This window comes from Hypoxylon fragiforme (assembly GCF_022984875.1).
Source record: "Hypoxylon fragiforme strain CBS 206.31 chromosome Unknown GGS25scaffold_4, whole genome shotgun sequence".
Lineage (NCBI taxonomy): Eukaryota > Fungi > Ascomycota > Sordariomycetes > Xylariales > Hypoxylaceae > Hypoxylon > Hypoxylon fragiforme.
In genome coordinates this window covers 1872159-1884177 of record NW_026054759.1, presented here as the reverse complement: position 1 = coordinate 1884177, position 12019 = coordinate 1872159, and the positions used below count along the sequence as shown (strand labels likewise).

General features: G+C 48.3%; 4 protein-coding genes across 4 annotated transcripts; 1 reads left to right on the top strand and 3 right to left on the bottom strand.

Annotated features, from left to right (window-relative positions):
• Positions 1 to 712: 712 nt before the first annotated feature.
• Positions 713 to 2940, bottom strand: GGS25DRAFT_486378 (alpha/beta-hydrolase). Its single transcript, XM_049260624.1, has 4 exons — positions 2158 to 2940; positions 1967 to 2101; positions 1654 to 1909; positions 713 to 1524 (listed from the first exon to the last, which is right to left on the bottom strand). Exons 1-4 carry the CDS (start codon positions 2695 to 2697, stop codon positions 758 to 760), a joined length of 1698 nt encoding a protein of 565 aa, XP_049117783.1. The 5' UTR covers positions 2698 to 2940; the 3' UTR covers positions 713 to 757.
• A 310-nt stretch (positions 2941 to 3250) lies between these two features.
• On the bottom strand, positions 3251 to 4947 carry GGS25DRAFT_513947 (yellowish-green 1-like protein; the record flags this gene model as incomplete). Its single annotated transcript, XM_049262936.1, has 5 exons — positions 3251 to 3386; positions 3450 to 3659; positions 3769 to 4365; positions 4516 to 4721; positions 4843 to 4947. 5 exons carry the CDS (start codon positions 4945 to 4947, stop codon positions 3251 to 3253), a joined length of 1254 nt encoding a protein of 417 aa, XP_049117782.1.
• Positions 4948 to 5601: 654 nt separating this feature from the next.
• Positions 5602 to 8173, bottom strand: GGS25DRAFT_486367 (prolyl-tRNA synthetase). Its single transcript, XM_049260623.1, has 7 exons — positions 7907 to 8173; positions 7763 to 7847; positions 7657 to 7697; positions 7499 to 7589; positions 7358 to 7440; positions 7168 to 7297; positions 5602 to 7117 (listed from the first exon to the last, which is right to left on the bottom strand). The coding sequence occupies exons 1-7, from the start codon at positions 8027 to 8029 to the stop codon at positions 5823 to 5825; spliced, it is 1848 nt and encodes a 615-aa protein (XP_049117781.1). The 5' UTR covers positions 8030 to 8173; the 3' UTR covers positions 5602 to 5822.
• Positions 8174 to 8417: 244 nt separating this feature from the next.
• On the top strand, positions 8418 to 12017 carry GGS25DRAFT_235252 (CBF-domain-containing protein). The gene is made up of 3 exons (XM_049257048.1): positions 8418 to 9247; positions 9312 to 10459; positions 10516 to 12017. The coding sequence occupies exons 1-3, from the start codon at positions 8609 to 8611 to the stop codon at positions 11858 to 11860; spliced, it is 3132 nt and encodes a 1043-aa protein (XP_049117780.1). The 5' UTR covers positions 8418 to 8608; the 3' UTR covers positions 11861 to 12017.
• Positions 12018 to 12019: the final 2 nt, after the last annotated feature.

Below are 12019 nucleotides of genomic sequence, written 5' to 3'. Positions count from 1 at the left end.
TAAAGTAGTTATATACCTAGAAATAGAGAGGTATAAAAGAAGAAAGCGATGTGATATGCTAGGTTTCCAAGGATATCACCTGTGTCTCGAGCTGGACCATATCAATGTTTTAAAGATATCCATATGATATATAGCCAAGTTAGAATTACAATTACAATAAAAAGGATGAGTGATTACTTGATGACTACAACTAGGCAGCCTCGCCAACTTTACAGAGGCAGGTAAATGAGATGGTTCCATGTTGGTTGAGAGACAGCTCATGCTACTGCGATAAAAGTAGGTACGCCGTTGAAGAGCTGAAGACTGAAGATGACTGGGTGGGATTGGAGCCTAGGTGGAAAACAAAGGAGAAATTGAAAAGCTTCAGTGTTCAAGACTCCCAGGTAGTTACTACGTGGGGCCGTAGGCACCTACCTAGTACCAGATAGTTAGTTATTAGATAGAAGGGCTACAGCGGGGAAGGCGGGAAGATGCAGTGGATAACAGGGGTATCCTATGCGCAGAATGAACCAAGCCTGGAGCCATCGCGAAGTCTTGTGACTTGGCGCCTTAGCGCTTTAGCCCTCGTTTAAAGTATCCAATTAGTGTACAGGGTTGCCTAATCTTAAACGAAGCCAACTTTATTAATTTGAACCTTCTCGAATGACTCACATTGCATGTTCACTGGAATCACTACAACGATCTAGGTAGGTACTACCTATGTAAGTAGGCATTACTACTACATATGTAGTAGTAATGAATCCTTATACCTACCTATTCATACATGCCTTCTTCTTGACCATTCCGTCAAATACTCACGTCCAGCCAGACGATATGTATCCTCCTCAACATACGAGCCACCTTGTGCCTCTGTCTGCAACACGAGGTTGGCGCCATTTTTACTCTCATCATACCGCGGCCAGTGTGGTAGACCCTGACCATTCGGGTCACCTGTATGCGCGAACCGAATCCAGTGGCTGCTGAGTTGGTCGCTTAGCTTATGGTATTCCGGCCACGGCCCTATCATCGTCGGGTTGGCAAAAACAAACGGCACTTCACTAAAGTGCGCCACGCCTTTATATGCCGGTGTGAGTTGCCCTGTAGATTTACTGTCCGCCGTCGTAGTGGTGCTCGAAGCTTCGTAGTCCCATCGCCGCGTATTGAATCTATAGACATACGTTGGCGAGCGCGGAGCGTAGTGCTGTACATCATATCGCCGTGGCCCGTGGTAAAACACGTCGCCGACAATGGCTGCCACACGCTTATATTGCCAGCCCTCGGCCGCAAAACGCTCTGCTCCAGTATCCACAGGGACTCCTTGAGCAGGGTCGTCCGGGTATAATTCCATGATACGATCCACGGTGGCGACCGGAAAATCAAATCCCGTGCGCTGCAAAAGGTAGGTTCGAAGATCTGCATCTGTATTGATGCCTACGGGAGCATTGTCGGTGCCTTCGTCTGATGTAGTCCCATAGATATGTGGAACAGGTGCAAAGCGCCCTGCACGCAAGAGTTCTGATGGATAGTTGGGAAGCACGTCGCCGTCTTGTTCAGAATTAGCACCCTTGTCTCTGGTATCCTTCCCCACGAAAGAGCATAAGAACGCACGGTGGGTTCTTAGCAGCAAATAGATTTAAGGGGGGGTAAGTTGGTAGAGGCTAGCCAATTGCTTACCAACTGTAGGATAAAATCCCGGACCAGACACCGCAGATGAGTTCAAATAGGGGTAAAGAACACCGTAATCGATCGTCCGCAAGCACTCCAAAGTATCAGGAGCCGAGCTACAATTAACTTGATCGACAATTCTATCGTAGATGGGTTGATACCATTCCGATCCATTACACCATGCAGTGGTCGCGCTCCCACTTTCCTGGATAGACCGGTGGAAAAGACCATCCGATCGTCCCCCGTAACTCATGAGAAGTTGACCCTATACGTATTAACGTTAGTTTTAATAACCTAGTTCTCTCCATACAGCACGACATACCACGGCAAATGACCCAGCGGATTGGCCCCATATTGTCACCGACGAAGTATCGCCCCCGAAGTTCTGGATATTCTCTTGTACCCAGGATAAAGCCTTGCGCATGTCTCTTAAAGCTAAGTTAGTGTTCCCGGATCCCTTTTAAGCAGTGGTCAGCATGTGAGTATGAGCGGAGGTTTCCATCTCTTTCTTACTTGAATCTCGATGGAGTACATGTTTCCCCAGCCGCCTTTCCTATAATTGATACTGGCACCAATTACAGGCATCCCAATGTCCACCGATCTTTGTACCAGGTACGTAAGGTTATATTCGACTTCCCCACTACTTCCATACTGATACCCGCCTCCATGAATCCATAGCATGACTGGAAGCGGTATACTACTCTCAATGCCGGCGGGTCGCACAATATTAATGCTAAGGCAATCCTCACTCATACCATGGAGCACCTCAGCTGAAAGATGGTAGTCCGGACAAGCAGGGCCGTAGGCTTTTGCAGGCCTTGTGCCGTTCCATGTCTTATCTAAGGATTGCGGTATGCGAAACCGATTCGCGCCGCCAGTATCCTGCGCATATGGGATGCCAAGGAAGATGTCCTGGTCAAACTCCAGGAGGTGCAAGCCCTCGTACGTGCCATTCCTCACCGAGACCACTGGGTCTGCTCCCGATGCGAATGATGAGTAGCATTGTACAGCTTCAACGGCCAGTAGGCTTGTTATACTTCTCCAAGCCGACATTGATAGGACGAGTGTGCGGGGGAGGGGAAGATAACCGGCAACCCGCGAAGCACAAAATTGGTTCTATGAATGATTCACGAAGTATTTCCCGCTCCTAAAGACGTTTTTATAAGTAGGTTGAGTTGTTCGTTTGAATGCTCAGGATAATCTAAGTGTAGTTGAAGTTGTTCGTCCTTATGGGAGGGATCTATAGCTCCTATAAGGTCTTCAAGGTTACATTCATCATGTCGACATGCTAACGACCAGTTACGCCAGGCGTATAGATATAGACATAGATATAGATATCGGTATCTTCCCGCCAAGACTTTACGCCGATCAATTCCGCCGTCTGTCCGGAACCGGCCGCTTCGACTCGGACCTAGATTTGGAGACGAATTGAGGACTTATATTATGGGAACAAGCATTTTATAAACGAATCTTTATACGCCTAGGTATAAACTAGATGCCTTTAACTACCTAATTACCAGGTACTTTATAGTATCCAGCTCCTAAATGCTGACAGCCTTATAACACTTATCAGGTCTCACGAGTCTTCGACAATTTATGTCGAGTCTTAATATTTTGGCTTAAATGGGATGGTAGACAGAAAGCGTCCCGCATCTCCCTGAATATCTAGAACCTTGAAGATCCATTGAAGGATAATGTGGAAAGACTCTGGCTCGCCCATGTGTTTCCTTCCTGACACGAGTCTAGATTACAAAGTTAGATTGTCTCTGATCACGCTCTTCTTAGCCTTCGAGAGTCAAGCTTACCGAGCTTCCTTAGGGCCCCCATGTGATAAACACAAGTAATAGTCGTCGATCGGGAAAATCTCGTCTTCGGTCCCGTTCACCAGTAGAAGGCGTGCGCACGGTTTATCCAAAACCCCAGTGCTCAGCAGGGAGTACTTGTCTTGGGCTTCCTTTTTGAACCGTTCGAAGTCTTCACCATAGCCAAATTTATGGCAAAGCGTATGGGCCAAACTTAGGAGCACATCGTGGTTAGCCAGCCCAGTCAACTTAGCTTCCTTACCTACTCAGTCCGAGCTTGGGAGATTGCTTGCCAGGACAACCCATGTTCTCAAAGACTTACTCAAAAGGATACTCCAAGTCATCCACCGCATCCAGCCAGTGCGGGTCGAACATATAATGCGCCCCGCCCCCCTGCGCAACCACCCCCCTGAACTTATCCGCGTGAGTGTGCGCCACGCGGATCGAGTAGTACCCCCCGGTGCTGAACCCCCAGTTGACAATCCGACTCTGATCGATCGCATCCTGCCCCGCGATCCAGTCAAACATGCTGCTCCACACGCGATCCCCGCTTGCCGCGTCGTCCGGCGCCCCCGGATTGTCGCCGGTGCCCGGGATCTCGACGACCAGCGTCGCGCAACCTAGCTGCGCCCACCCTTCGTACCACACGGCCAGGTCCGTTCGGTAGCCATCGAGGCCCGTGAAGATGACAACAAGCGGTGCTTTTTGTGCGCTAGACGCCTGCGCCGGCAGGTGGTAGAACGCTGGGAGCACGGGTCCGTCGCCACTAGCCGCGTGCGGGATTGCGACTTCCACCATCGGGTGTCGCTTCAGCGCAAGTCCCCGCGCGGCGGCTTCTTTGCCCTTGGTCCACGCGTGCCGCTGCTTCTCGGATCGCGGCGCGGGGAAGCGCGCGATGCGGTAGAGGGCTGATGCGCGTCTGCGGTCGTGGTTATGTTAGTATTCTCTTTCTTCACTTGTTACCCCTATATTCGAGAAGAGTTACATAGATATCTACACAGTTACCTAGGTACCTAGTAGACATGCAGGGAAAGTAGGCAGACATTTAAGGGGGGAAAGGGGCACCCACAGATACAACTCAGCCGCCTTCTCCCGATTACCCTCCCTTTCCGCGACCTGCGCGCGGCCTACAAGCGCCTCCGCGCCGGGGAAGAAGCACTGCGCGTACTCGTCCCAATCATAGGGTCTCCGAAGCCCCTTACTGACGATAGTGTCGACGACGGGCTGGAAGTCCGCCGTGGCCCCGAACATGAACGGGTACACGCCCATGTCGCACTGGTTATTACCGACCGGTCAGCGCACTTTTTTAATCCTCGAGGTCACAGCCACATCTTAAGTTTAGGAGGGGAGGAAATAAGGGGGATATATGTAAGCAGTGGTGCAAGTAGGTATGTACTAGAGGTTTCCATTTCGTTTCCCACAGCGCCTTGAAGCTCTCGTGGTGCGCCGCCGTCTGCGATAGCTTCTCTTCGATGAAGAACTTGTTTCCCGGTGCCGCCATGGTTATGCGTTTTTTTCTTGGGTTTAAGGGGGATGGGCGAGATACTTGTGTTACGCTCAATATATTTGAGTGATCTATCTAGCATGTATCTTATGAGACTTAACATATATATACGCCTGGATGGAGGTAGGTACCTACCTATACCTGCTCTAGAATTCATGAAACAGACGTAGTATAGCTACCTACCTAACTATGTCTCGGACAAGAGGATAATGCGCACGGCTCCCTACACGTGCGCGAGCTCGCGCGCCCTTAAACGCATTACCGCGACGGGGATATGTATGCGTATCCAAAAAGAAAAAAGTCGAGCCCTACATGTATGCAGGCGCAAAGCAATTACCTAGGACGGGCTCGGGGGTGATTGACGGAGACAGTGTGGGGATGTCCTGTGCCCCTTCGCGCCTTCGGGGCTTCGCCTTTGGGCGCTTGGTATTATTACATATGCACGTGGCGCATAGGCAGGTACAGAGAGACAATTAGTGATCAGATTTCATGGGCTGTCGGACTTGGCGGTTGGAGATTCTGTCTGGATGTATTTATGATAGCTACTACCTACCTACTCGGTAGCCTACCTAACCTTAGGCACATTTGTTAAACGCCGTCGGTGATACAGCTTTAGGACGGCTCGCCTCGCTACTGGACGTCAACATCGTGACGAATGTGATTATGTTCATCATTATCATGAGAGAATTTTCAGTGAAAGGAGGTGTCTAGGTTAGGTATGTACATATTCGCCCAGTCGTGGAATTCACGTCCACCAACATATACGTAGGCTTTTTTTTAATGGTGTTAATGTACATGAATCTCATCTCCCACCATTGTATGCAGGAATCCCAAAGCCTAGGGAGGTACGCATCATCACATGTGGTGTGTTTTCAAAGCTGAAAAAGAAGCCTATTGATGTGTATGGGGAGATCTTCAAGCAAGACGTGGGAGATGCTGGCCAGTCTCCTGCATTGGACTTCGCATAGTCGGTCTGAATGCCATCCCTTTCCGAGAATCACGATGATAGGGTATCCGATCAGGTCGGCATCTCGCATCTTCCACGGCAAGGACTCCGAGCGATCATCAAGCAAAACGTCTAGGGGGCGAGCGGCCTGTGAGTTAGCAAGGAACTCGGATACCATAACACCGTCTTTCTCGTCCTTTTTGCCTGGGACCACGACCACTTCGAAGGGTGCGATGGCACGTGGCCAGTTGAGCCCCTTTTCGTCTGCTAGGTGATCTGCGACTGCTCCAATAATGCGGGACATTCCTATACCATGGCATCCCATTTGCATCGTCACAGTCGTCAACTCCCCCGCGCTAGTAGAAGCTGCGCCATTGTCTTCAAGCAAGTTTGATGGTACACTGACTTGCGCTTCCAAGGGAGCTGAGTATCGTGTACCGAGGTGGAAGGTATGGCCTAATTCGATCGCTTTCTGGAACTTGAGTTTCCCGGCATGACAACGAGGGCAGTTGTCGCCTTCGCGAATTCGAATAATGTTGAGAGGGGACCCGTCTGCAGATGATGTTATGTATTCAGTAGTAAGAGTAGACAGGTCCAGGTTTGAGTCCTCAGGTAGTAAAGCATCAGGACTTGTGTCTTGGTGGACAGAACCAAGCCTGTAATCAATAATGTTTACTAATCGTTGAGGCCTAGATTCAGGGGCGCCGTCTGATCCCGGAGCAATAGAAGACCAAAATGGTGTCGAGTCATTCAGACTTGAATCCAATTCAGGCAAAACTGACTTGATAGCATATGTGTTTATGTCATCATCTGAGAAGGAATCAGGGTACCAAACATTGATAAGAGTTGACCTATCTTTAGAGACGCCGCGCCAAATACTAGGACTTGAGACGCCCTCCGCAGGTCTGAGCCGCGAAGAAGCAAGCTCTTCGTTAGCAACGTAATCACAACTGTTACAGCTGATTATATTATCTTCCCCAATTGGGGTTGCGAGATGGTACTCGTGACTGAGGTCGCCCCCAATATCGCCGGAGCTAGCCTCTGCGACCAAGAACGGCAACTTAAGCTCCGTAAAGAGTCGATGGTAGGCAGCTCGCACCTGCTCGTAAGTGGTGAGTGCCGATGAAAGGGAGTAGTCAAAGGTGTAGAGGTCTTTCATAATAAACTCTCTAGATCGTAAGACTCCCTGGCGAGGGCGAATCTCGTCACGATATTTACGGCCTAGTAAAAGTAAGCTGATGTCTCCTAGGGTAAATCAAAATCATGTGTACCAATTTGATACAGTCTTAAAGGAAAACTTTTGTAGGACTTGGTTGTCTTTGCTACAAGAGTGGTTATCTCTTCTTCGTGGGTCGGTGCGAGTAGCAAGGGAACATCCTTCCTATCAGTGAACCGAAATAGCTAAGACAGAGCCGTGTTAATAGTATGGTCACATTTTACAAGTAGTTTTCCTGAGCTTACTTCTGGGCCGTAACCTTCCAATCGATTCGTTTGTTGCCATAGGGCTTGAGATGATATGGACGAGAGAGACACCTTGGACGCACCTTACCACAAATCAGTATGACAATCATTGCATTAGGAACCAGGTTGGATGATGCCTACCAAGCTGTGACATATGCTTGTCTATGAAATTTTCTAACTTCTCCTGCACTCTCTGACCGAGAGGCAACATGTGGAATATTCCTGCATGCGACTGGGACATCGATGTCACTCATTAGACTATGAAAAGAAGGAGAGCAGCCCCTAATCGGGACACTAACCTGACGAAGATAGCCAGCCCGGATTAACTTGGCATGAGCATCTGAGCTTATGTTAGGATAACTGAGTTTGGATCATAAGTGATATAAGTGCCTGGGTATTACATACCCTCATTCTCGGTTGGGGTGATTCCTCCAGTAGGTATCCAGAACTTGGAAATGCGAGTGAAACTATCTCGTACGATGGGTTCAGACTACCACAGAGTTAATACAAAATAAATCAGCAAAATGAGGTGAATATGTTATGACTAACCGGTGAATGTATAGTTGGATGTGTAGGTGGAGTTGAGATACTTGAATATCGAACACCATGAACTCTCAAGTAACAGAGACCCAATCGAGGTTGTCTTCTCGAGATATGTGATAAAAGCGTCATCTTGGCGGCAACATGATTGAAAAGATTTTAGAGAACGTGAGTTGTCCCGTGAAGAAGATATGAACCTTGAAGTAAACAGTTAAAAAATCTAACAATTGCGTATTATTGTTTGAAATAGGGACTGCCAGTTATTTTTATTGTATTTGATAACTTATATGAATTAAATGAAGGAATTGACGAGTTTCAATCATCATGAGCATTAACATTCAACAAACCGAGTTTTGATTTAAACGGTATAGGTAATTACAAGGAAGTGATGTTCCAGGATCGTCAGCCTTGCATACTAGCGTTTGCAACGGCGCATCTCCATTGGCAGAAGCTGTAGCTAGTGGATCCAATTAGCCTCGCCCCTCCAACTTTTTTTTTTTATCTTTTAACTAACTATCTTTCATCTTTTTTTTTTCCAATTGAAATTTTCCTTAGCCTTGTCGCATCAGTTTACAAGTGTGTCGCATTTGCTTGTATATTCGTCTACACTAGATTTTGATGATTCCCGTCCACGAAGATTGCAAGATTTTAACTATTTGCCCATCATTGAAACGACAAGGAGAATTCAGCAGTCTATAGACGTTGCCCTACATGGCGACTTTTGACGATGCAGCGCTGTTGAAGCTGACAACAAAGATTGAGAGCAAGCTCGGCGAACCTAAGGACCCCCAAAATAAGAAGGACCAGCCCAAGAAGGATCAAATCAAGAAGGAGTTAGGGAAGAAGGACCAGGGCAAAAAGGATCAGGGCAAAAAAGACCAGGGCAAGAGGAAACGAGACCAAACAGTAGACTCTGTTCAACCACCACCAAATAAGAGGAAGAATACAGCAAAGCCAGACTTCAACAAGAGCCATGATGCCAAGCCCAAGCCCCAGAAGATTCAAAAACCAAACGCTTCCTCGGAAAAGACCAGTATCAATACCCTTCTTGATGAGATAAAAGCTCTAGGTGGAGATGAAGAGGACCTGAAGCTGGTGGGAGATATCAACTCGGAGGATGAAGAACTCGACAATGAAAAAGGGAAGCGGAATACTGACAAGGCCCTACGTGCTGAATTGGCCAAATTCGCTGCTGGTCTCGGCTTTGATGAAGTAGAGCCAGAATCCGAGCCCGAAGACTACGATGAAGATATGGAAGAAGCCGATGAAGTTGACGGGGACGAAGAGAAAGAGGAAGAGCAAGATAATGAGGCCGACGAAAAGCTCCTAAGGGACCCAAAGAGAAAGACGGTAAGTAAGACATTTCTGAATTTTTTCAATTCTCTGCGCAAGACTTAACTGATTGTCATTCAAGATCTTTGAACCTCGTCCTGACTGGCATGCTGTTAGTTTAAGAAGTCTACCGACTCCATCCTCTGAAAATGTCTCTCCCTACACATCCGCAATCAAAGAACTCAAGGCATATGCCAAATCTCTCCTAGACGAGGATAGCACCGAATACAACAAGTCCCAGTCAAAATCATCATCTCACAGGTTCATGTCTACCATCATGTCTTCAGGTACCATGTCAGATAAAGTGTCTGCCTTAACCCTAGCTATTCAGGAATCCCCCGTACACAATATCAAGGCTCTCGACAACTTGATAAGTCTCTCCGCAAAACGAAGCCGTGGGCAGGCTCTCTCCGCTCTGGCTGCTCTAGTGGATCTTTTCGGGCCTGGAATGATTCTACCATCAGACCGACGCCTACGTCTGTTCTCCTCACAGCTGGGCCTTGCTGGTACTCTACAGAAATACGAGATGAATACTTGGTCTACAGGTCAGGCATTGCCCGGGAAGATTACCAAGGAGCACTTGATTTCGTGGGCATTTGAGGATTGGCTGAAAGATGCTTACTTCAAGGTGATACAAAACTTGGAGGTCTGGTGCGATGATGAGGTCGAGTATGCTCGTACCAAGGCCGTCGATCTAGTATTCGCCTTATTACGCGACAAACCTGAACAAGAATCCAATCTCCTACGCCTTCTAGTAAACAAGCTGGGCGATCGCGAACGCAAAATTGCCTCCAGAGCTTCTTACCTACTGCTTCAACTCTTGAACACCCATCCCGGAATGAAGCCAGTGGCTATACGCAACATCGAACAAGATATTCTATTTCGCCCAGGGCAACATATCCGCGCCAAGTATTACGCCATCAATACGTTAAATCAGACTATATTGAGCACCAAGGAACCGCAGATTGCAGACTCGCTACTTAATATCTACTTTGGTCTCTTCGTTGCCTTGCTCAAGAGCGGCGAGCTTAATCAGCATGAAGGCAATCCTACGGTTACAAAAAGAGATAAGCGCAAAGAGAAAAAGAGAGCTGGGGGTGATTTTCCAAAGAAAGTGGAAGAAAAAAACCAAGCAGGCTTAACAGAGCCTGAGGCCGCCGAAAAACTCGTGTCGGCCATCCTCACTGGTGTGAATCGAGCAGTGCCATTCTCGCTAGCTGAGCAGTCTGTGTAAGTCCTGTCGTCTAAAATCACTGTCTTTGCATAGCAATACTAATACTTACTAGACTCGAAACTCACCTTGATACACTTTTCCGCATTACACATTCATCCAATTTCAACACCAGTATTCAAGCTCTCATGCTTATCCAGCAACTATCAATCAGCCGACACCTTGCTACAGACAGATACTATCGAACTCTCTATGAGTCGCTGCTGGATCCACGCCTGATCACTTCCTCAAAGCAAGCTCTGTATCTCAACCTTCTGTATCGAAGTCTGAAGAGTGATGTTGATGTTCGTCGTGTAAAGGCCTTTGTCAAGAGGATGTTGCAGGTCCTGAATTTGCACCAGCCCTCTTTTGTTTGTGGCATTCTGTATCTCATCATTGATCTCTGCGACACGTTTCCAGACATAAAAACATTGATGAATGAACCAGAGGAACATGAGGACGAGGTTGTCCCAGGGGTGGCTACAGATGCGCCCATTGATACAACCATCGATGGACATGAGCCCGAGTCTAAAAAGAACGAGAACGTTTATGATGGCCGAAAGAGGAATCCGGAATTCAGTAATGCGCATCAAAGTTGCTTATGGGAGTTACTGCCGTTCCTCAGACATTTCCATCCTTCTGTCGACGTGTTTGCCTCGAACTTACTCAGCGGGCAGAAGGCTGCGCTAAAGCCTGAATTGGCCAGTCACACACTTATAGCATTCTTGGACAAATTCGTGTACCGCAATGCCAAGGCTGTCGACACAACCAAGGGTGTATCCATTATGCAGCCTGTGGCTGCCAGTGGCCATGATAGTATCCTACTATCCAACAGACCCTCCGTCAAGGCAGTAGGTAGCACCTTGAACTCGGTAGAGTTCTGGAACAAGAAGAGCGAGGATGTTGCCGTGGACGACGTCTTCTTCCACGAGTACTTCGCCAGGGTAGGAAAGTCCGAACAGGCAGCGCGCAAGAAATCCAAGGCCAGCAAGGATGGAGCAGACGGTGAAGACGATGAGGAGGCAGCAGAAGACGAGATCTGGGACGCGCTCGTCGCTTCCCGCCCCGAAGTCGAAGGCGACTCGGATGACGGGGCCGACTTCGACGATCTGATGAGCGACGATGACGACGAGGAGTTCAAGAAGCAGATGGATGAGATCGACGACGACGACGACGTGTCGGAAGATGGCGACGGAGTCGAGTTCTGGGATGACTCTGAAGACAACGGAGAAGAAGATGAGGAAGAGGAGGAGGAGGGAGGTGCAAAGATCGCCAAGAAGGAAGGCGAGACGGAGGAGAAGGAGGAGTCGGAGCATAAGAAGAGGAGGAGGGCTATCAAGAACCTGCCCATGTTCGCGTCTGCAGACGACTATGCAGAGATGATGGCGCAGGATGATCAGGATGAGGATGGAGGATTCTAGAGTGCCCCGTGTATATGTGGGAAGGTGGGAAGTAAAGGGGTTAGGGCTACGCTCTCACTTTGTGTTGGGTTGTGGGAAGAATTAGGATTTGAAGTAGATGATGCTGCTGCAATTCAAGATACCCTTTCTGGAGGTACCGACGGTAACATATTAATTTCG